This window comes from Pseudophryne corroboree, chromosome 9, assembly GCF_028390025.1.
Source record: "Pseudophryne corroboree isolate aPseCor3 chromosome 9, aPseCor3.hap2, whole genome shotgun sequence".
NCBI lineage: Eukaryota > Metazoa > Chordata > Amphibia > Anura > Myobatrachidae > Pseudophryne > Pseudophryne corroboree.
The window spans coordinates 40,156,150-40,181,197 of NC_086452.1; the positions used below are offsets into that span (position 1 = coordinate 40,156,150).

General features: G+C 48.5%; 1 protein-coding gene across 5 annotated transcripts in view; it reads left to right on the forward strand.

Annotated features, from left to right (window-relative positions):
• The window catches only part of KANK4 (KN motif and ankyrin repeat domains 4), a 290,111-nt gene that overhangs the window by 130,173 nt on the left and 134,890 nt on the right, over nucleotides 1-25,048 (forward strand). For all 5 annotated transcript variants that reach the window (XM_063939217.1, XM_063939219.1, XM_063939221.1 and 2 more), the window contains 2 exons: nucleotides 1,456-1,534; nucleotides 13,125-14,798. In XM_063939217.1, coding sequence (XP_063795287.1) covers nucleotides 1,519-1,534; nucleotides 13,125-14,798 — 1,690 coding nt within the window. In that variant the 5' untranslated portion in view covers nucleotides 1,456-1,518. The remainder of the gene's footprint in view (nucleotides 1-1,455; nucleotides 1,535-13,124; nucleotides 14,799-25,048) is intronic.

Consider the following 25,048-nt stretch of genomic DNA (forward strand, 5'->3'; position numbering starts at 1 on the left):
CCCATTGGGGATTTGTTATTTTTTTCTTCCCTCTCTCCTAAAGCAACTGCAATGCAGGAGAAAACGACAGCCTCCGGCACACTCCGTTTGCCATGGTGTTAATGAGCAGTTGTTAATGTGGTTTTGATTTTCTTTCATTTTTCTCTTCTTCTTTCCCCTTGCCTCATTTCAGATTGGATTATGTATTAGTTAATTCGCGGGGATAGCAATTGCATCTCATTTCTGCAGTGTCTTGTTAAATTCCTTTTATGTGTGAACGTTATGTAAGATATGCTAATATTTTAATGATCTAGTTATAAGACTGGGATACAGCAGGTGATATTTGGTGGCGAGTTTTCTCTCGGTGATCTTTGTCTGTTCATATCGCAACGCACTACTGCAAATTTAATAAATAATCATGTATATCTATCATTTGTGTTGTTATTGGATTGCTGTTTATCCGTGGAGCCTGGCTTTGCCCAGACGGCTGTATGTACATAGCTCTCATCAGGCTTTCCGTTTTATTTATCATCTAAACATCCCATGGCGGGTTTTGCAGTACAGGTGCACCTGAAATGTTAAACGCCCAATGCTAATTGCACAGCCAGCCAGGCTTCTCCTTCATAAAGGCTGTATATTATGTGACTGAGAGAAGTATCAGCTAGACTGTGCATTTGTATCTGTAATATCATCAGCCGATAGGGAATGACTGTCACTGGGATATTAAATTATACCTGCAGTATATATTGGTGATTGTATTTCAGTGAAATCGTTGTGGCTTGGAAGGCAGAGGGGGCTGCTGAACTGCTCGGCGAATGTAGCACAAACCAGAAATAACATCACAAACGTGTGTACTATAACTAGAACAATCTGTTCCTCCAATGTGGTTTTATTTTTTATATATGTTTTTTTCCCCATACAATTACGCACCCACCTGGTGAGCAATTTGCAGCATAGTGTGTTCCATGTTAGAACAGACTTGTAGGAGGCTGTCGCCCCCCATAACAAAAGCTCCATCCAAATTTATTTTGAATGCATTTGCTTATTCTGTAACATGGTGTTAAATAGCTCTTCAGAACGTACTGAGCGGTGTATTGATTTCAACTTTTACAGGGTGTCAAACCACGAGAAGCGTCTGTCAGTGGTGCTGGTGGGGTGTTTAGGTACTATGGAATTAAGCTTGTTTGTCAGCAACAGTGTAACAACATCTCAAATGGAATGAAAGCTAAAATTCACGTTGCTCCTCTGTTCAAATAAGTAGAGTCACATTTGCTGCTGAGGAGCAATTTTCTTTTGGACATCTCCCTCCTTCACTTTGTTTGGTTGACTCATACTAGGACAATCCAGTGGCAAATTAGTAGCTCTCCTCAAATATAATTGTGCATTAGATCATCTAATTTAGATGTTAAGAACAATGAAGTCAGCATATCAGTCAGTTTGGTTATCTTAATACATATTGTATTCTCTTTTCTCTAGGTCTCACATGCTACTGTTTGTGGATGACGTTTGGTAGATAATCTGAAGTGAAAGAAGTTCAATATGGAGAAAGCGAATGGTACGTAACTCTAGCGGTGATTAAACCGAACGATAAGCTATACATTTATATATTAGCGCAGGTAAAGTTTAATAAGATAGAACATTGATTTTTAAAGCATTAAAGGAAAAAAGGCAATAGGTGATGTTTAGAAAAACTGTTATTTCGTCACCTTTCTTGTGCCGGTTTTCATAATTATTCCCATTGTGTAAATTGTATGGCATTGGTGTTCTCCTCTCTTTATATATAGTAGAGATTTCTGCAGTGTGGCATTGTAGACTAGCAACTGGTGATCACAAAGAGGATTAGGGGGTAACCGTAATGCACTAAGCAGTGATACAAGTGGAGAGGTGAGCCAGTGGAGAAGTTGCCCTTGGCAACCAATCAGCTGCTCTGTATACTTTTATAGTATGCAAATGATAAATGTTACATCAATTCTAATTGGTTGCCATGGGCAACATCTCCACTGGCTCACTTCTCAATTTTTATCACAGCCTAGTACATCTTCCCCTTAGAGTTTTATTTAAGACCGGTTGCTTTTTGTCTCAGTAACTTATCACTTCTTATTACCTTCTATGAACAGTCTGGGCTGCCGGAGAGGGATCTGAAGCTCCCACTCTGGTGAAATTATACGCTGTAGGCTACAGCAGCTGATAACATTTGAGCATGACTTTAGATATCAGGGCTAAGCACTTGAAGCTTGGTAAATTGGACTACATCACCATTCCCACAGAGGTCTGTGGGAACGGCAGTATTGTGTGGGTTCCTTGTTTATATTAGAAATGTTTGTTATATGTTCTATTACAGAAATGTGTTATATTTTAGCTGTACGTGAGATAATTCCCTGTGTGTATATTCTCTCCAGCAATGCAAAAATATGTTCATTCTTTCTTAGCCATAAATATCCCCCCACTTTTGCGCTATGGGCCTAATCATGCTTGCAAGTAAAGCAAATTATCAAGTAACTGGGACAAATCGTGCTGCTGAGCTGATTTAACATGTGCAGAGAGAGTTAGATTTGGGAGGGGGGTGTCCAAACTGAAGTCTAAATTGCAGTGTAAAAATTAATCTGTCTAACATTTGTGGGTTACATGCAGAGGCGTAACAAGGGTAGGGCGAGTGGGGCACGTGCCCTGGGCGCCTTGGAAGGCCCAGGAGAGGGGGGCGCCGCCGGCGGCCAGGGCATCATGCCCCACTCGCCCCCATGACGCCGAAATGTGAGGGGAGGAGAGCGCAGCGTCTCTCCCTCCCCTCACCGCCGCCAGCTCTAGCAGCGCTGCCAGCAGCGCTGCGTGTGTCCGGTCTCCGGCGTTAGCCAATCAGAGCTTGCGGACAGGCTCCTGATTGGCTGCCGGTCCGCGAGCTCCGATTGGCTGGCGAACCGGCGCCACACAGCCGCCGGAGACCTGGAGCGGTGAGGGGAAGGAGAGGCGCTGCGCTGTGCTCTCCTCCCCTCACATACACAACAGGCGCCGGTGAGTGACCGGGGGGGGGGGGGACTCGGGGGAGCACAGTGGGGCATGTATCTGGCACTCGGGGGAGCACAGTGGGGCATGTATCTGGCACTGTGGGGCATGTATCTGGCACAGTGGGGCATGTAACTGGCACTGTGGGGCATGTAACTGGCACTGTGGGGCATGTATCTGGCACTGTGGAGCAATGTATCTGGCACAGTGGGGCAATGTATCTGGCACTGTGGGGCATGTATCTGGCACTGTGGGGCATGTATCTGGCACTGTGGGGCAATGTATCTGGCACTGTGGGGCAATGTATCTGGCACTGTGGGGCATGTATCTGGCACTGTGGGGCAATGTATCTGGCACTGTGGGGCATTTCCCTATAGATTGTAAGCTTGCGAGCAGGGCCTTCCTACCTCTGTCTGTCTGTTTTTACCCAGTTTTGTTCTATTACTGTTGTTCTAATTGTAAAGCGCAACGGAATATGCTGCGCTATATAAGAAACTGTTAATAAATAAATAAATAAATGTATCTGGCACTGTGGGGCAATGTATCTGGCACTGTGGGGCAATGTAACTGGCACTGTGGGGCATGTATCTGGCACAGTGGGGCAATGTATCTGGCACAGTGGGGCAATGTATCTGGCACAGTGGGGCAATGTATCTGGCACTGTGGGGCAATGTATCTGGCACTGTGGGGCAATGTATCTGGCACTGTGGGGCAATGTATCTGGCACTGTGGGGCAATGTATCTGGCACTGTGGGGCAATGTATCTGGCACTGTGGGGCAATGTATCTGGCACTGTGGGGCATGTATCTGGAACAGTGGGGCATGTATCTGGCACTGTGGGGCATGTATCTGGCACTGTGGGGCATGTATCTGGCACAGTGGGGCAATGTAACTGGCACTGTGGGGCAATGTAACTGGCACTGTGGGGCAATGTATCTGGCACAGTGGGGCAATGTATCTGGCACAGTGGGGCAATGTATCTGGCACAGTGGGGCAATGTATCTGGCACAGTGGGGCAATGTATCTGGCACAGTGGGGCAATGTATCTGGCACAGTGGGGCATGTATCTGGCACTGTGGGGCAATGTATCTGGCACTGTGGGGCAATGTATCTGGCACTGTGGGGCAATGTATCTGGCACTGTGGGGCATGTATCTGGCACTGTGGGGCAATGTAACTGGCACTGTGGGCCATTTTCAGTGGCCACACCCCTTCTGGTACGTGGCCACGCCCTTCTGGTGTGTGACCACGCCCTTTTTTTTTGGGGCGCGCACACATGCTTCTTTTGCTGTTTGTTTGGGGTTTTTTGTTTTTTTTTGGGGGGGGGGGGGGTGGCGCCATTTTCCATCTTCCATCTTGCCCTGGGCTCCAAAAACCCTAGCTACGCCTCTGGCTACATGCAAAAGCAGCCAGTATTTACCCTGGATAAAAACATTATAATCCATTCAGATCTAAATCTTTCTGCACATGTTACATTAGTCCCACCCGCAGTGCAACATGGTTTTGCCCAGTTGCTTGCTTTTTTGCTTTACTTACAAAATGAATCAGGCCCTATGTGAGAGTATAATGGGACCATATGTGAAAACTAGCAGGAAAAAGTGTTGTTACGTATAGCTTGCTTTCACTTGCATGGTAAACTGCGCTAGGAAAATGACAGTTACAAAGCAATGGTTGCTTTTATTATTATTATTATTATTATTATTATTATTAAGGCTCTACAATGTTCTGCAATTATAGACAGAGGACAAAACAGAGCCAGTGCTGGGACTACCATTAGGCGTATTCCTAGGGTGACAATAATTAGGGGGAACCTAGAAAGCTGAGGAATATTATGTCACTCAGGGTGGGATGTACTAAACGGAAAATGCGGTAAACTCCCGTTTACCGCATTTTCCTAATGTACTAACCCCCGGGTGGCATGTCAGCGCCGCGGCGGGGTTCGCCAGCTTTTGCTGGCGATACCCCATAGAAGCGTATTGACTTGTCTCCACAGCGCTGTGTGAGGGATCCCATCTGATCCCTCCCAGCATGCCTCGCGCCTGCCCCCGTCACCCTGCACATGTGCAGACTGACTCCCGGGGCCGAATCCCGGAAGTCAGGCAGCCATAGGGGATTGCGGAGGACAGCTCTTATCGGAAGAGTTGTCGTCCGCAATGCTAATCGCATATGTAAGTACATATGCGATTACATCATGGCGCTGGGCGGTGATGTCCATTAGTACATCCCGCCCTTAGTGTTTTTAATTCCTCCACTGTGCACCCTCACGGAGCACCTGCTTATGACATGAGGTAGAAGCTGTGGGCAGCCTCTTACATAAGCTGCTCCTTAGTGACACACCGGGAGTGTGACACTTGTCTGTAATGTCACAGCCAAACGCCACACTCCCAGTCTGAGTAGCAGAGAAGATTGCCCCTACTCCCCACCTGCTAAAGTCTGGGGTGGCGGCGCAACATCCCGGGAGTTTACTAGTGAGAATGGTGCGAGCTGATGTGAAGGCACTCTGATCTGAGAGCCAGTTCCAGTAGCAGAGAGCATCACAGGGAGAAGTCTTGTAGGCAGGAGTTATTGGTGGCTATCACTGAGGAGGTACGGGGCAGGTCCGAGGCATGTCTGAGAGGGCGTGAGGGAGAGTATTTCAAGATGAGGTTTGCGAGATGTGTAAAGGGGTGGTGTTATGGACCTTGTAGGTTAAAACAATTGGAATTGGTTCCTGAGAAGAAGCCATAATAGAGGCGAGCCAGTGTACATTTGCAGAGTGGAGCTAATGATAAAGGAAGATCAGTCTGGCTATGGCATTTTTCACTTACAGTAAGGATATGTGGGGTGAGTAGAGTGCAAGATAGTAGGTGGATGAGATGATGGGTGCATTTCGTGTCTGAAAGGTGCATATTGTGAAGCTGTAGATGATGGAACTGTAAAATAGACTTGATGTGAGCAGTAACGCGGGGGAAGGGAGGTCAGTGGAGCAGGGCAGCAAGCTTTGACACCTCCGAGATTATAGTGCTATTCACTTTCTGGGAATTTTGAGGTTTTGTGATGACTCCGGGAGAGGGAAAGACCAGATCTGTTTAGGAGATGTTGAATGTTTTTGTGTTGGGACTTCCATGTGGAAAAATAGAGAATGGGAGAGGTCTGGGGAGAATAGACTTTGGTCAGCGTAGAAGTAGCACTTGAGGCCAAATGCGCAAATTCATTCACATAGAGAAGAGTTGTACAGTGGTAAAAGCTGAGTGGTGAGAACAGAGCCCTGTGGGAGCCTAAACAGATCATGGAAATGATAATGTACAAGATATAGAGACACTGAAGGAGGAGTTGGATATGGAGGAAGTGAACAAGAAAAGAGCCGTGTTACAAAGGCCATTGGAATGAGGGTATTTAGGTGAGGAACACATGAGCAATGGTGTTGAAAGCAGCAGAAAGAACCAGGGGGATAATTATGGAGAAGTGAACCTTAAGACATTAATGTAAATAGATCCGTGATCATTTTTGTGAGGGCAGACTCGGTAGAGAGTTAAGGGTGGAAGCCCGATTGAAGAGGGTTGAGAAGGCAGTGAAAAGAGAGAAAATTATATTGGCGGTTGAGGCAGGAAACAGGAGCTATATAGGGAGGTAGCCGGAAATAGAAGCAGGGCAGTAGCTTGAGAGAGAGGAAGGATGGTAGCTGGAGAGAGAGGCACGGTGGTAGTTTGAGAGAGAGGCAGGATGGTAGCTGGAGAGAGAGGCAGGGTGGTAGCTGGAGAGAGAGGCAGGGTGGTAGCTGGAGAGAGAGGCAGGGTGGTAGCTGGAGAGAGAGGCAGTGCAGTAGCTGGAGAGAAAGGCAGTGCGGTAGCTGGAGAGAGGCAGTGCGGTAGTTGGAGAGAGAACCAGGGAGAGAACTTGAGAGTGAGGCAGGCGTTAGCTGAGAAGACAAACAGCGGGGTAGGAGAGAGGGTTAGGGCAGTAGCTGGAGAGAGAGGCAGAAAGGTAGAGAGCGGCTGGTTGGCAGTTGGAAAGAGTCAGGGTGGAAGTTGTAAAAAGAGGCAGGATGAGAAGAGAGGCAAGTTGGCAGCTGGAGAGAGTCAGGGTGGTAGCTTAAGAGACAGAGTCAAGGATAGTAGCTGGAGAGAGAGACAGGGCGTTAGCTGGAGAGAGAAGCAGGGAGGTAGAGAGAGGCAGGTTGGCAGCTGGAGTGGCAGGGCGGTAGCAGGAGGAGAGAGAGGCGGGGCGGTAGCTGGAGAATGGCAGGGAGGTAGAGAGAGTCAGCTTGGAAGCTGGAGAGAGAGTCAGGGAGGTAGCTGGAGAGAAAGGCAGGGTGGTAGAGGGAGGCAGGTTGGCAGCTAGAGTGGCAGGGCGGTAGCTGTAGGGGAGAGAGTCAGGGTGGTAGCTGTGGAGAGGTGCAGTAGCTGGAGAGAGAACCAGGAGAGTAGAGAGAGCCAGGTTGGCAGCTGGAGAGAGAGCCAGGTTGGCAGCTGGAGAGAGAGCCAGGTTGGTAGCTGGAGAGAGAGTCAGGATGGTAGCTGGAGAGAGAGGCAGGGTGGTAGCTGGAGAGAGAGGCAGGGAGGTAGAGAGAGACAGGTTGGCAGCTGGAGTGGCAGGGTGGTAACAGGAGAAGAGAGAGTGAGGGAGGTAGCTGGAGAGAGAGGCAGTGCGGTAGCTGGAGAGAGAACCAGGGGGTAGCTGAAGAGAGGCAGCGGGGTAGGAGAGAGAGGCAGGGCGGTAGCTGCAGAGAGAGGCAGGATGATAGAAAGTCAGGTTGGCAGCTGGAGAGAGAGGCAGGATGGTAGCTGAAGAGAGAGACAGGGTGGTAGCCGGAGACAGAGGCAGAGTGGTAGCTGGAGAGAGAGGCAGGGTGGTAGCTGGAGAGAGGGCCAGGGAGATAGAGAGGCAGGGTGGTAGCTGGAGAGAGAGGCAGGGTGGTAGCTGGAGAGAGAGGCAGGGTGGTAGCTGAAGAGAGAGACAGGGTGGTAGCCGGAGACAGAGGCAGAGTGGTAGCTGGAGAGAGAGGCAGGATGGCAGCTGGAGAGAGAGGCAGGGTGGTAGCTGGAGAGAGAGGCAGGGTGGTAGCTGGAGAGAGGGCCAGGGAGATAGAGAGGCAGGGTGGTAGCTGGAGAGAGAGGCAGGGTGGTAGCTGGAGAGAGGGCCAGGGAGATAGAGAGGCAGGGTGGTAGCTGGAGAGAGAGGCAGGGTGGTAACTGGAAAGAGAGGCAGGGCGGTAGAGAAAGGCAGGTTGGTAGCTGGAGAGAGAGGCAGGGTGGTAGCTGGAGAGAGGGGCAGTGTGGTAGCTGGAGAGAGAGGCAGAGAGATAGAGAGGCAGGTTGATAGCTGGAGAGAGAGGCAGGGTGGTAGCTGGAGAGAGGGGCAGGGAGATAGAGAGGCAGGTTGGTAGCTGGAGAGAGAGGCAGGGTGGTAGCTGGAGAGAGAGGCAGGGTGGTAGCTGGAAAGAGAGGCAGGGCAGTAGAGAGAGGCAGGTTGGTAGCTGGAGAGAGAGTCAGGGGGGTAGGAGAAAGAGGCAGGGCGGTAGCTGCAGAGAGAGGCAGGGCGATAGAGCTGGAAAGAGAGACTGTGCCAAGATATGTGATCTTTAGGATTGGTGAGACGAGGGCAGTTTTAGTATAAATGGGGAGGAAAGGTGGCAGGAGGGAGAATGAGGTTGGAAAGCTGTGCTAGGGCAGGCATGCAGTGGCTGAGAGGGCACAGGGCAATCGGTTCCTGTGTTTCTCATTTATCTGTTATATCCACTAACGCTTGTAAGTAATAACTTGGTCTGTTAGTGGCTTCTTCATGTCAGTGCTGTCCATCTTAAACTCATTCATTACATTAATCAATGCAATGGTAATTGACAACTTGAGGTACATATTATTAAATTATTCATTGCTTGGAGCTTGAGCCCCAGACTCATTACCCCTTCCCTAGTCTCAGGACCTCATTTTACCTACATTATATGGGGCTGTAGCATTTCCCTGAAAGGAACGCTGAAACCCATGATTCAAATGTTCAGGTAAGACCCGTGAAGTCAAAACACATTGGGAGTCATTCCGACCCGTTCGCACGCAGCAGTTCTTTGCTGCGGTGCGAACGGGTCGGAACTGTGCATGCACGGCGTACGCATTGCGCACGCGTGTCATTGCCAGGCGACTACAGTCGCCGGGCAACGACGCTCACAACGAAAAAAGAAGACTCAGCGCCGATCGCAGGAAGATTGACAGCGGAGAGGCGGTCCGGGGCGGATACTCGCCGTTGGATGCCGTTTTCGGGGAGTGGTCGTCCGAACGCAGGCATATCCAGGCAAACGGAGGGCGGATGTCTGACGTCAAAGCCGGGAGGAACGTCTCTGGATCCGTTGCACAGAGTAAGTAGATCCAGCCTTACTCCTAGGTTGCTGGAAACTTTTTTTTAGCTTAGCAGGGCTGCACAAGCGATCGCAGCCCTGCTAAGCTACAATACACTCCCCCGTAGGCGTGGATTAGTTGATTGCACCAGCAGCATAAAGTTGCTGGCTGCGATCAACTCGGAATGACCCCCATTGTTCCATGTTACCCTGAAATTCCTCTCTGGTGAAAGTAGAGTATTATTACCAGCCCCCTTACAGAAGGCTGACACCCTCTAGTGCATAGATGGAGGCACCTACTGTGTACACTAGAGAACAAGTCACACATTGCCTAAATTTCTGCAAGTGTAACTGATCATACAGGAGCATGGCTGCACGCGTACTGATTGCTTTTTTGTGTGTCTGCAAAATGTGTAGTTTGTGGCCAACTGTAAATGAGATGTGTAATGTGCAGGCATTATATTTTGTGGTAATAAAGCCTGTTATGCTTAGATGTTCTTAGAGATGGACATCGGAAGCCCGTCATTGCATAGTGGACAGGTTTCTGATAACAAATCTTGCAATATAATGCCGATGGTAACTATTGCATCAAAACCATTCCACGGAAGTACTGTTGCAATGATTCACTCATGCACAAGAATCCAGATTTGCTTGTTTGCAATAAAGACACACGGCCAGGACAGATTTTTAACAGCTGTATCCATCACCTCCACAGCATTTGACAGTCGGTGTCTAGTTAATATTGGAATGGAAAAAACACTGCCATCGCAAGCTCCCCCCCCCCCCCCCCCCCCAAAATAAAATAAAATTCACAGCTGTAAAACAACATCAACTATAGATGTCCGTTCCTAAAGTTGAATACATCAAAGACAGTTGTGGAACAGTTTAAATAACTGATTTGCATAGATCGGTCATTTAATTATTAAGGGCCTGATTCTGAGTTTGACGCAGCGGCGATGTCGGTTGTGTTTCATCTGCCCGCGTGTCTGAGCCGTACCGCGCATGTATCAAATTCAGGCGCACAGTAGCCATAGCTCTGGTGCAAGTTGCGATGATGCGACTGTTATTGCATCTAAAGATACACCAAGAGGTATTGCAGGGCCTATGGACAGTGTGCGTCTAAGTCCTTGCACGTTTCAGATGCATGGATGTGCACCAGAGAAGGGCTTTGTAGCAGCATTAGAATAAAGTTGCAGACGTAACTGCAGCAAAAGATGCAACTATGGCCCGCTTCTAACTCCGAATCAGACCCTACATTCAAATTTAGCATCAGATAAAAACGGCATTAAAAGAGATTATTCACTTGCAATCCCCCCTCCCGATTATTTCATTCTCTAATTATTTCCAGTCCCGGAAAATATGATGTCACTCCAAATCTTGCAAGATTCAAATGGTCACACAATTGATTGCCACAATGCCAGAGACAGTCGGTAACGGTGTCACGTCTTATGCTTAAGCAAGCCTGAAAGATATCAGAGGAAATTGCATGCGTGTTTCATCTTTTGCTTTATATTTATTAGAATGATTTATTGCCTTTCCTCTAAATTCTATGATTTGCACCTACAGACAGTGAGCATATCCTGCACATGTTGTTAGTAAATAATCATTACCTCTTCTAATATAACAGCTATTCCTGAAGTAATAAGATTACCCTCGCGGAGCATCATTTAAATACATTATCATTAATAGTAGACATTGATTCATCTCACAGTTGTGTGCTCACCTCAATTGCTCTGTAAGGTCTAGTTTTGAATTATGCGGAGGACCTTCCAGAAAGTAATATCCCTGTCCGCCATAGAATATTGAAGAGTTGAGTTATGAATGTCTTCTACCTCTGCTGCTTATTAAATCTGTTTATCGAATTCTGCTTCTCCAGGACCTTTACCAGCGCACAGCTTTCATTAATAACTACGGTTAAGTAAAGTGCCAATGCAATTTACATTTTCACTTATCCGTTCTTATCAAACTCCGTAAAATGAACCATCACATATAACTAAAATGTTTTCTTTATGAACTTGAACCAAGCGAAAACATGAATTATATTAATAAATGATGTGACCAGAAAATCCTAAGGGGATACAGAGAGAATGCATGTATTATGTCTATTATCGGAGAAGGATGCACCTATTAAAGGCGTTTTTAATTTAATAGTCTGTGAAAGATGAAGTCTGATCGTTAATGTATTGCTTGTAGCACTTTAATATTGTCGCCATAAATCTGTTTATCACTCCCAGGCTCCGTCAGGTCTGTGGCACAGCAAATATGTCATAGCCACATTATAGCAAACGCTAAGTACTTTACAATGTCAGAAGTAGTGGGCCTGGTAGGAAGAACATTTCCATAGAATCAACATACAGCTTCATCCCGTAATCTTTCATTTATACCAAGCTTCATAGGGCAGCTTTTTTTTTCTGTAATAATGTCCTGCATAGAGGTGGAGCAATGAGGCATCAAAGAGTAATAGTAGGAGTAGAGATGAGACCTTCACTAAACTGACAACATGTGTTCTATCACTCTGGGACAGTGGGAGAGACTGGCCTAACTTTTAGTCTAGGTCCAGCTGCTTCAGAAAGGCATAAAAACACCCAGAAAGGGAAAGCAAAATGGGAAAAGCATAATACTAACCACCCATATGGACGTGGTATCACACAGTGTCGGACTGGGGCATAAAGGGCCCACCTGGGGAATGTTTTTTTAGGGACCCATGTTTAGGGGTGTGGCCAAACTTCAGAGTCTTGGCTAACCATTAATGGACTGCTAGTGCATGCATAATAATGTACCAGATTAATAACAGAAATGCACTGTAGAGAATATACCACAGTCCTGTGCAATATAAGGTAATATATGTATAACCTATAATTCAAATGCACAGTCTGGAACCTGATTTCCTAGAGGAGGTGGGGCCCCAGGCAGTAGGGCCCACCGGTGGTTTCCCCTGTTCCCCCGTGGGCCAGTCCAACCCTAGTATCACGGGTAATAGTGGTAAATTGTCCTTATATAAAGATGTAGCCTCCTAAAAGTCTATATTTGCAGTGGTGTGCCACCTACTGGAAAGTGGGTGCAGCTATGTCGGGTTGTAGGAATCTCAGGCTGGATCTGCCAGGGGACCACATCTGAGGGGACTTAGGGGGTCTATTCATAAAGCAGTGAAAAGAGTGGAGAAGTGAGCCTGTGGAGAAGTTGCCCATGGCAACCAATCAGCTGCTCCATACAACTGTATAGCATGCAAATGATAAATGTTACTTCAATGCTGATTGGTTGCCATGGGCAACTTCTCCACTGGCTCACTTCTCCACTCTTATCACGAATAGACCCCCAGGTGTGGTCATGACGGATCATGGGCAGAGCTTGCTTTGTCCCAGATTTCTCTTTTAAATGTTGGGAGGCATCAGAGGAATCCTGTCGCCTGAAATACTCTGATTTTAAAATGTTGATTCTTTTAGCAGCAGATGATCACTTGCTGCCAATCGCATTTGCAGTGTGCGGCCTCGGGGCCTGAGCAGCTGGTTGGCCAAACTATTAACAAATCACAGTCCAGCTAACAGTATAACACAATGTATGACCAGGTTAAGGCATACATAGTTGTGTATATATGTTAATTGGTGCAATGCCTCAAATAATGGGTACAGTACCAAGATCAATGTATCTGCCATAGGAGAAATTATGGTACAATATATTATAGTGGTTTTTTTTCACACCTCTCAGTAAAAGCAAATGCTTCCTATGGATGAGGCCTTGTTCTTGCTGTTAATGTTAGTAATGTGCTTTTCAAGACCGCCAACAAATCTTTTTGCTGCTTTTTTTTTGTTTGCTTATTTTTTTTATTTTTTTTATTTCAGGTGAAAGTGTTTTATCTAAGGCAGAAAAGAAAGAAAACCGTATGTCGTATTCTGTGGAGACACCGTATGGTTTTCACCTGGATCTGGACTTTCTGAAATACGTCCATGATATTGAAAAAGGGAATACCATCAAGAGGATACACATCCAAAGAAGAGCGAAACAATCCAAGTTTAGCACTCTTCCCCGGAACTTTAGTGTACCCGACAATGGCTCACAGTCTTATTCTGCAGCATCTAGCAGAACTTGGAGCCCCAGCAGCTACAGAGCTGACGCGAAGGACAGCCTTGGGAGTGCCGGAAGCGATTCAGCTCTACGTTTGAGATACATCCATGAGTTAAATTACAGGAGGAAGGATAATATATGTGATGCTCCATTGAGAGAGTTGACGCCTGAAGATTTCAGCAGCTGCAGAGACAGGCCACAGTTTGCTCGAACGTCTAGCCTTCCAGCCAGTTTACCACTAAGCACAACGTCTTCGGACCAAAACCAGCATTTAACAACTCCGCAGTCCATCGGTGAGAGCAGGCTGGAGTTCTTCAGAGTGCCTGCAAGTTCCCAGCATGTCCACTCGGATGGCCAGATTGCAGCCGCATTTAAGAGAATTAAAGAGCTTGAAGAGCAGATAAAAACGATTCCAGAACTGCAGCAAACTATATCTGCGCTTGAAGGGGAAAACCGTGAGCTGAATGTTCAAATCGGATCCCTTTCCCAACTTCTTGATAACAGAAAAGAGCAGGAGGCAGCACATGTGAAGATTTTGGAAAGTAAGGCCAAAGCGGACGATGTGAATATTGGGAATGGAGACCATGATGCTCATGAGCAGATAAGTGTCGCTGATTTAAGTAACACACAATCTGAAGCAGTTGAACAGCAGGTAATAGACTTGACCGAACAACTGGATGACCGTATCAGGGAGGTCAACAATCTCAGGGTATTGGTGGAGAATCAACACAATGAACTGAAGGCTAAGGATGTTTATATTGTGGATTTGACAAGTACGCTGGAAAAACATGAGGAAAGGAAAATAGCTGCAGCAGATACGCATTCTAGAGATGTGGCCATCAACACGGAAGAACTCCAAGATGAGGGCAAAATGCAAAGTTGTGATAAGAACACCTATGTCAACCTTTCTGTTGAGACTCGATCTATCGGGTGCGGTGTCCTGCCAGGAGATCTAGAACAACCACCGGACGAGACGACCATGCCGGAGTCTGACCAGGTTGGTAGGGCCTCAGTAGCGCATAGTGATGTGCTGACGGACAACAGCAGTGCAATGAAAATAGAGAAAGTTGTGGCGACCATTGACAAAGAAGAAGGTACTCGTGTGGACAAGACATTGGAGACTCAAATCCACCAACCCCAAGTGTGTGATGATAAAAAATGCAATTATGACAAAGATCCTGTGAGTGTCAAATATTGCCCCACTGAGCATCCGCCTCCCACCGATGCCCCCGTAGGACAGTATGTAAAACGAATACAGGACCTTCTTCAGGAGCAGTGGACCTATTTGGAACACGGATATCCAGATCTGGCCAGCGCCATTAAACAGCCCGCTTCCAAACTCAGTTCCATCCAGAATCAACTGATGAATTCCCTTAGTTCGCTGTCTTCCATGTATTCCACTCAAACAGCATCCAATAGGGAGACTGTAAAGACGGAGAGCCAGCAAGGAGGTAAGAGGCCGATTAAAGACTCTTTAATCACTATAAAATGTTTAGGAAACACTGAGGTCGATGTGTGACCATAAATTGTTTTGAGAGCAGGATGAAACTCTTGCCAGCATAAGCGATTTTCTATCATCATGGAAAAAAATTACACCATAAAGCCTTTTGATTTTGTCCCAAGCTAAGTGCGTCCAGTTCAGCCTATCTCCTCCATAACTTATACCTGACAGGCCAGTGACCATAGTGGATGGAGCTTGTTTATTTAATATTTCCTGCCTGCTAGTCATACATCTCAGGGTTTCGGTGCAGACACGCAAAGATAAACCAAGTATGTGTTTAAAATAAACATTCGTGGAATACTTAGCGTTGTAGATTAGGCTATGCACTAAGAGGCTACCAAGAATGTTAAAGGGAACGGCCAAAGATCTTGTGGTTTTTCAATTTGTTTCCTCAATTGACAACTTGTGAGCTGGACATTTGATCTGACATGCAGCAAGTGAGTTTGAGACATGTCACTTACTCCCCATACCTGCTCTCTCTCTGCAGCAATTACATATTTTATAATTATGACAAAGTCAGTGCTGCTTTGGTAAAGTATAGTGCAATGCAGCATTTCCTCCAAATCCATCACAAGCAGTAACATGTGTACCCCAGAGCAAGTCACAGTGACTATGGGGGGAATTCATTTAGCTACCATAATTTACCACGGACTAATTGATCCCCTGGGACTATTAAATTAGTCCCCGAAGGCAGCATGCGGTTTGCACTTAACGGGGATTTCTTTTTGGGTCTGAACTTATCGCAGATTCATTTAACGGTGAGAAAAAGGGACTGTGATTGACTAGCCTCGGGCGTTAAAGCTTGAGGTTACCCCCCTTTTTCACACCCCTTAAATTAACAGGGCCAATTGAATTTCCCTTTAAATGTGTTTATTGATTTAGGACTGAAGTGCAGGAATGTGAAATATGACATATTCAGTCATTGTGTGTGTGTTCTTATACAAATCTCCTATATATTAGCCCAGATCTGTGACTTTGCGCCTCATTTGCTAACGCTGGGCGGAGTCACAACACTGGGCGGAGTTAGATGAGTCACAGATCTGGGCAAATCTATGGGAGACTAGGAGCAGAAGCAGATGGTATGGGCATGGCGCAGGCAGGGGTGCATACCTCCCAGCTTTCTTCAGGCAGAAGGAGGGACACACCGCGCTGTGAAAAGGGGGCATGGCTTACGAAAAGGGACGAGGCTTTGCAGGAGGACCCGCGATCGCGAGCCACGCCCCGTTTTCGCCAGTGAGGGGGCATGCCCAGCACTCTGTGAGCTGCTGGCATGCCCCCAGGGGCCGATTATGAGTCCGGGGGGCCCAGGGCACTTGAGACAGGGGGGCCCTATCTCATTGCTGTGCCTGCTGTGGGTTCGGGGACGTGGCCTAATCGCGCCCGTGTGGCCACGCCCCTTATGCAAATTCCAGGATTTTATTATTTTTTTAAAATGGGATTTCTCTAACGTCCTAAGTGGATGCTGGGGACTCCGTAAGGACCATGGGGAATAGCGGCTCCGCAGGAGACTGGGCACATCTAAAGAAAGCTTTAGGACTATCTGGTGTGCACTGGCTCCTCCCCCTATGACCCTCCTCCAAGCCTCAGTTAGATCTCTGTGCCCGAACGAGAAGGGTGCACACTAGGGGCTCTCCTGAGCTTCTTAGTGAAAGTTTTAGATTAGGTTTTTTATTTTCAGTGAGACCTGCTGGCAACAGGCTCACTGCATCGAGGGACTAAGGGGAGAAGAAGCGAACTCACCTGCGTGCAGAGTGGATTGGGCTTCTTAGGCTACTGGACATTAGCTCCAGAGGGACGATCACAGGCCCAGCTTGGATGGGTCCCAGAGCCGCGCCGCCGGCCCCCTTACAGAGCCAGAAGGCAGAGGAGGTCCGGAAAATCGGCGGCAGAAGACGTCCTGTCTTCAACAAGGTAGCGCACAGCACTGCAGCTGTGCGCCATTGCTCTCAGCACACTTCACACTTCGGTCACTGAGGGTGCAGGGCGCTGGGGGGGGCGCCCTGAGACGCAATAAAAACACCTTGGATGGCAAAAAAAATGCATCACATATAGCTCCTGGGCTATATGGATGCATTTAACCCCTGCCAGAATCCATAAAAAAGCAGGAGAAAAGTCCGCGAAAAAGGGGCGGAGCCTATCTCCTCAGCACACTGGCGCCATTTTCCCTCACAGCTCCGTTGGAGGGAAGCTCCCTGTCTCCCCCCTGCAGTCACTACACTACAGAAAGGGTTAAAAAAAGAGAGGGGGGCACTAATTAGGCGCAGTATTAACTATACAGCAGCTATAAGGGGAAAAACACTTATATAAGGTTATCCCTGTATATATATAGCGCTCTGGTGTGTGCTGGCAAACTCTCCCTCTGTCTCCCCAAAGGGCTAGTGGGGTCCTGTCCTCTATCAGAGCATTCCCTGTGTGTGTGCTGTATGTCGGTACTTTTGTGTCGACATGTATGAGGAGAAAAATGATGTGGAGACGGAGCAGATTGCCTGTAATAGTGATGTCACCCCCTAGGGGGTCGACACCTGAGTGGATGAACTGTTGGAAGGAATTACGTGACAGTGTCAGCTCTGTATAAAAGACAGTGGTTGACATGAGACAGCCGGCTACTCAGCTTGTGCCTGTCCAGACGTCTCATAGGCCGTCAGGGGCTCTAAAGCGCCCGTTACCTCAGATGGCAGATATAGACGCCGACACGGATACTGACTCCAGTGTCGACGGTGAAGAGACGAATGTGACTTCCAGTAGGGCCACACGTTACATGATTGAGGCAATGAAAAATGTTTTACACATTTCTGATAATACGAGTACCACCAAAAAGGGGTATTATGTTCGGTGAGGAAAAACTACCTGTAGTTTTCCTGAATCTGAGAAATTAAATGAGGTGTGTGATGATGCGTGGGTTTCCCCCGATAACAACGGATAATTTCTAAAATGTTATTGGCATTATATCCTTTCCCGCCAGAGGTTAGGGTGCGTTGGGAAACACCCCCTAGGGGGGATAAAGCGCTCACACGCTTGTAAGGGCTCTACCTTCGCCTGAGATGGCCGCCCTTAAGGATCCTGCTGATAGAAAGCAGGAGGGTATCCTAAAAGGTATTTACACACATACTGGTGTTATACTGCGACCAGCAATCGCCTCAGCCTGGATGTGCAGTGCTGGGTTGGCGTGGTCGGATTCCCTGACTGAAAATATTGATACCCTAGATAGGGACAGTATATTTTTGCCTATAGAGCATTTAAAAGATGCATTTTTATATATGCGTGATGCACAGCGGAATATTTGCCGACTGGCATCAAGTCTAAGCGCGTTGTCCATTTCTACCAGTAGAGGGTTATGGACACGTCAGTGGTCAGGTGATGCGTATTCCAAACGGCATTTGGAAGTATTGCTTTATTAAGGGAGGAGTTATTTGGGGTCGGTCTTTCAGACCTGGTGGCCACGGCAACAGCTGGGAATTCCACGTTTGTACCCCAGGTCGCCTCTCAACATGAGAAGACGCCGTATTATCAGGCGCAGTCTTTTCGTGGACAAGCGGGCAAAAGGTTCCTCATTTCTGCCCCGTGACAGAGGGAGCGGAAAAAGGCTGCAGAAATCAGCCAGTTCCCAGGAACAGAAACCCTCTCCCGCCTCTGCCAAGCCCTCAGTATACGCTGGGGCTTTACAAGCAGAATCAGGCACGGTGGGGGGCCCGTCTCAATGAATTTCAGCGCGCAGTGGGCTCACTCGCAAGTAGACCCCTGGATCCTTCAGGTGATATCTCAGGGGTACAAATTAGAATTCGAGACGTCTCCCCCTCGCCGTTTCCTAAAGTCGGCTTTACCGATGTCTCCTTCTGACAGGGAGACAGTTTTGGAAGCCATTCACAAGCTGTATTCCCAGCAGGTGATAATCAAGATACCCCTCCTGCAACAGGGAACGGGGTATTATTCCACACTGTTGTGGTACCGAAGCCGGACGGCTCGGTGAGACCGATTCTAAATCTAAAATCTTTGAACACTTACGTACAGAGGTTCAAATTCAAGATTGAGTCACTCAGAGCAGTGATTGCGAACCTGGAAGAAGGGGACTACATGATGTCTCGGGACATCAAGGATGCTTACCTTCATGTCAAAATTTACCCTTCTCACCAAGGGTACCTCAGGTTTATGGTACAGAACTGTCACTATCAGTTCAGACGCTGCCGTATGGATGGTACACGGCACCCCGGGTCTTTACCAAGGTAATGGCCGAAATGATGATATTCCTTCGAAGGAAGTGAATTTTAGTTATCCCTTCCTTGGACAATTCCCTGATAAGGGTAAGATCCAGGGAACAGTTGGAGGTCGGTGTAGCACTATCTCAGGTAGTGTTGCGGCAGCACGATTGGATTCTCAAGATTCCAAAATCGCACCTGGTTCCGACGACGTGTCTTCTGTTCCTAGGGATGATCCTGGACACAGTCCAGAAAAAGGTGTTTCTCCCGGAGGAGAAAGCCAAGGAGTTATCCGAGCTAGTCAGGAACCTCCTAAAACCGAGCCAAGGGTTCTGGGTAAAATGGTGGCTTCCTACGAAGCAATCCCATTCGGCAGATTCCACGCAAGAACTTTCCAGTGGGACCTGCTGGACAAATGGTCCGGATCGCATCTTCAGATGCATCAGCGGATAACCCTGTCACCAAGGACAAGGGTGTCCCTCCTGTGGTGGTTGCAGAGTGCTCATCTTCTAGAGGGCCGCAGATTAGGCATTCAGGACTGGGTCCTGGTGACCACGGATGCCAGCCTGCGAGGCTGGGGAGCAGTCACACAGGGAAGGAATATCCAGGGCTTATGGTCAAGCCTGGAGACATCACTTCACATAAATATCCTGAAGCTAAGGGACATTTACAATGCTCTAAGCTTAGCAAGACCTCTGCTTCAAGGTCAGCCGGTGTTGATCCAGTCGGACAACATCGCGGCAGTCACCCACGTAAACAGACAGGGTGGCACAAGAAGCAGGAGGGCAATGGCAGAAGCTGCAAGGATTCTTCGCTGGGCGGAAAATCATGTGATAGCACTGTCAGCAGTATTCATTCCGGGAGTGGACAACTGGGAAGCAGACTTCCTCAGCACGACCTCCACCCGGGAGAGTGGGGACTTCACCCAGAAGTCTTCCACATGATTAAAAACTCGACAGGTATTGCGCCAGGTCCAGGGACCCTCAGGCAATAAGCTGTAGACGCTTTGGTAACACCGTGGGTGTACCAGTCAGGGTATGTGTTCCCTCCTCTGCCTCTCATACCCAAGGTACTGAGATTGATAAGATGGAGAGGAGTAAGCACTATATTCGTGGTTCCGGATTGGCCAAGAAGGACTTGGTAACCGGAACTTCAAGAGATGCTCACGGAGGATCCGTGGCCTCTACCTCTAAGAAGGGACCTGCTCCAGCAAGGACCCTTTCTGTTCCAAGACTTACCGCGGCTGCGTTTGACGGCATGGCGGTTGAACGCCTGATCCTGAAGGAAAAAAGGCATTCCGGATGAAGTCATCCCTATCCTGATCAAAGCCAGGAAGGATGTAACCGCAAAAACATTATCACCGCAATTGGCGAAAATATGTTGCGTGGTGCGAGGCCAGTAAGGCCCGACGGAGGAAATTCAACTGGGTCGATTCCTACATTTCCTGCAAACAGGAGTGTCTATGGGCCTGAAATTGGGGTCCATTAAGGTTCAAATTTCGGCCCTGTCAATTTTCTTCCAAAAAGAACTAGCTTCAGTCCCTGAAGTTCAGACGTTTGTAAAAGGGGTACTGCATATACAGCCTCCTTTTGTGCCTCCAGTGGCACTTTGGGATCTCAATGTAGTTTTGGGTTCCAAAAGTCACATTGGTTTGAACCACTTAAATCTGTGGAGTTAAAATATCTCACATGGAAAGTGGTCATGCTGTTGGCCCTGGCCTGGGCCAGGCGCGTGTCAGAATTGGCGGCTTTATCCTGAAAAAGCCCTTATCTGATTTTCCATTCGGACAGGGCGGAATTGAGGACTCGTCCTCAGTTTCTCCCCAAGGTGGTTTCAGCGTCTCACCTGAACCAACCTATTGGTGGTGCCTGCGGCTACTAGGGACTTGGAGGCCTCCAAGTTGCTAGACGTTGTCAGTGCCCTGAAAATATATGTTTCCAGGACGGCTGGAGTCAGGAAATCTGACTCGCTGTTTATCCTGTGTGCACCCAACAAGCTGGGTGCTCCTGCTTCTAAGCAGACTATTGCTCGTTGGATTTGTAGTACAATTCAGCTTGCACATTCTGTGGCAGGCCTGCCACAGCCAAAAATCTGTAAATGCCCACTCCACAAGGAAGGTGGGCTCATCTTGGGCAGCTGCCCGAGGGGTCTCGGCTTTACAACTTTGCCGAGCAGCTACTTGGTCAGGAGCAAATACGTTTGTAAAATTCTACAAAATTGATATCCTGGCTGAGGAGGACCTGGAGTTCTCTCATTTGGTGCTGCAGAGTCATCCGCACTCTCCCGCCCGTTTGGGAGCTTTGGTATAATCCCCATGGTCCTTACGGAGTCCCCAGCATCCACTTAGGACGTTAGAGAAAATAAGAATTTACTTACCGATAATTCTATTTCTCATAGTCCGTAGTGGATGCTGGGCGCCCATCCCAAGTGCGGATTGTCTGCAATACTTGTACATAGTTATTGTTACAAAAATCGGGTTATTATTGTTGTGAGCCATCTTTCAGAGGCTCCTCTGTTATCATGCTGTTAACTGGGTTCAGATCACAGGTTATACGGTGTGATTGGTGTGGCTGGTATGAGTCTTACCCGGGATTCAAAATCCTTCCTTATTGTGTACGCTCGTCCGGGCACAGTATCCTAACTGAGGCTTGGAGGAGGGTCATAGGGGGAGGAGCCAGTGCACACCAGATAGTCCTAAAGCTTTCTTTAGATGTGCCCAGTCTCCTGCGGAGCCGCTATTCCCCATGGTCCTTACGGAGTCCCCAGCATCCACTACGGACTATGAGAAATAGAATTATCGGTAAGTAAATTCTTATTTTTGGCCCCTCAGCTAGGGGTAAATCCAGAGGGGGTGATTGCTCCCCCCTACACACCCGCACAGGCAGAAGAAAGCAGGGAGACTGCTGCCTCCCTGCAACACCACAGACCTGCCAACACGCAGCAGCGTGTGCTGACTGTAGGACAAAGCTGCTGCTGTTACTGGCAGGACGGGGGAGCTTTAGAGCTGGGACAGAGCTATTCCAGCCGGGGGGGGCCCTAAACCTGTGGGTCCAACAGTACGTACCCCCTGCCCCCCCCCCCACCCCCTCTTAATCCGGCTCTGCTGCCGGGGCCCCCCCCCTTAATCCGTACCCCCTGATGCCCCTCTCCTCCTATCTCCGCTAAATAGACGCTGTGCGCATGCGCACAGCATCTATACACTGCTGCTCTGCTAAGCAGAACAGCGAGTACAGGAGCTTCCCAACTGCCCCTCCGCCGCGGGACACTGTGGCCAGCGGGTGGGACAGCGGGACAGACCCCAAAAAATGGGACTGTCCTGCAAAAATCAGGGAGGCAGGTACAGTACCCGGAGCGCCTCCAGACCCCTCCCCAATGCACCACACCTCCGCACCTTCTCCTCCACCACATGCGGCACCCCACCCCTCCCCCACACGCTGTGCCCTAGACCCCCTACACCACCCGCGGCTCTCACTCCCCCACCCCTCCACCACCCACAGCACCTCCAGACCCCCTCCACCATCCACCCCCCATATATGTCTCCACCCACACCTGCCACCCCCTCTACCCGCAGCATCTGCAGACACCCTCCTCCATCCGCGGTACCCCACCCCTCCACCACCCACGGCACCCCCGCACCCGCCCCTCCACCATCTGCTGCGCCTCCAGACCCCCTTCCCCATCCACCGCACCACCCGCACCTGCCTCTCCCCCACCCGTGGCGCCTCCGGACCCCCTACCCCCCCCCCCGGCACGCCCTCCACCCGCAGCATCTACAGACACCCTCCCCCATCCACAGTGCCCCCCGCACCCGCTACTTTCTGTACATCGTGCCCTGCAGGTGCTGTTCACACCGTCGCAAGGGGCTGCGCCTCCTTCACCATTGCACGCCCTTTCATTGTGCAATATTTAACCACTAACAAAGGAATGCAGGTAATACTCCATATAATACAAATATTGAACCCCAGAAAGGCATGCAAGGGTCAAGGGGGCGTAGCCCCTTGCGACGGTGTGAAGAGCGCCCGTAGGGCGCGATGAAGCACCTAGTATAAAAGTATTTCTTTTAGCAAACCTGTGATGCAGAATGAAGCTTTATATCGAATGCAAGGTGTCATGTTTCAGGGGGTGGGGGTTGTGCTCTTGAGGACAGGGCTACATGTGACAGGGGCAGTGACATGATGTGAGGAGGGGAATGGAGGCACCAGGAAGCCACAGACTGAGAGTTATATAGTGGGAGGAGCAGGTTCCCCAGCAGCACAGTGTATATCAGGAGAAGAGTGATGTGTCAGTGAGGACAGGGCTACATGTGACAGGGGCAGTGACATGATGTGAGGAGGGGAATGGAGGCAGCAGGAAGCCACAGACTGAGAGTTATATAGTGGGAGCAGGGTCTCCAGCAGCACAGAGTATATCAGGAGATGAGGGATGTGTCAGTGAGGACAGGGCTGCATGTGACAGGGGCAGTGACATGATGTGAGGAGGGGAATGGAGGCAGCAGGAAGTCACAGACTGAGAGTTATATAGTGGTAGCTGTAGGATCTCCAGCAGCACGGAGCAATGATGTGAGACTCCAGGCACTCTGATGCCAGAAGATTGTAGTGTAATACGCACGTCTCTATATAAAAGTGCACACATTCATTACTTTCAGCAACAGTTTAGCAGTGTTGGAATAATAATAGCTCCTTGTATTTGTTTTCAAATACATAGCTGTAGAAATCCACTTGTGTCTACTACATTTGCACATCTTATAGTTGATATTTTAATAATATATTTATGTATCTATTAATACATGTATACACTTCTTCACAGGCCGGGCCTGGTTTTGGGTCGGACGAGTCTGTGGCTATATCTATTGGTGGTCACCTGCCTGTGACTTTATGTAAATGCAGTTACAAAGCCCCTCCCTGGTGTACTGCTGTGCTGCAGGGACTGAGACGTCCACTGTCAGCGTCTGTATGTGATTAAATGACAAACCAGAAACGCCCAAGGCATTTTCAGCACATTCGCATCTCCCGTGCACCTCAATATCAAATCCAGCCAAACTGTCATTTTTCAAACACAGGACAGGAGCTGATTGGCTGGAGCAGCATTTGTCATACGCAACGAGTTTTAAAAAGCTAAAACCCGTTGGATAATGGGGGTTTGGTATAATAAATCTACAGTGCTAGGTAGACAGTCAATAGGTCCACCCCATATGATCGACAGGTGAAAGGTCAACAGTGCTTAAGGTTGACAGGTACAAAAGATTGACAGGTTTAAAAGGTCGACATGACAACAGTTGACACCATAAAGGTATACATGTTTTTTTGGCCACATATTGTATATTTCATGTTTGGGCCACCATCCGTAGAAACATAGGTGGTCATTCCGAGTTGATTGCTCGCTAGCAGTTTTTAGCAGCCGTGCAACCGCTATGCCGCCGCCCACTGGGGAGTGTATTTTAGCTTAGCGGAAGTGCAAACGTTTGTGCAGCCGAGCTCTGCAAAAACAGTTTGTGCAGTTTCAGAGTAGCTCTGAGCCTACTCAGCGCTTGCGATCACTTCAGCCTATTCCTGTCCGGATTTGACGTCATACACCCGCCCAGCCAACGCCCAGCCGCGCCTGTGTTTTTTCAGACACGCCTGCGTTTTTACAAACACTCCCTGAAAACGGTCAGTTGACACCCAGAAACGCCCCCTTCCTGTCAATCTTCTTGCGGAGTAAAACTTCGCTAGAACCTGAGCACAAACACAAAGAGCTTTGTACCCGTATGTCGCGCGTGCGCATTGCGGCCCATACACATGCACATAAATGCATTTTTTTCCCCTGATCGCTGCGCTGCGAAAATCGACTGCGAGCGATCATCTCGGAATGGCTCCCATAGGCCCTTGCAGGCTCACTTTGCTCACTACGCTTTGGGCAAGGGTACTATTCCCAGTTGGGGAAACATGTGACCCCCCAAAAAAAAATGTGTCGACCATTGTCACCTGAAACTTTTTTTAACCCCTCAACCTTTTGTACTTGTCGACCC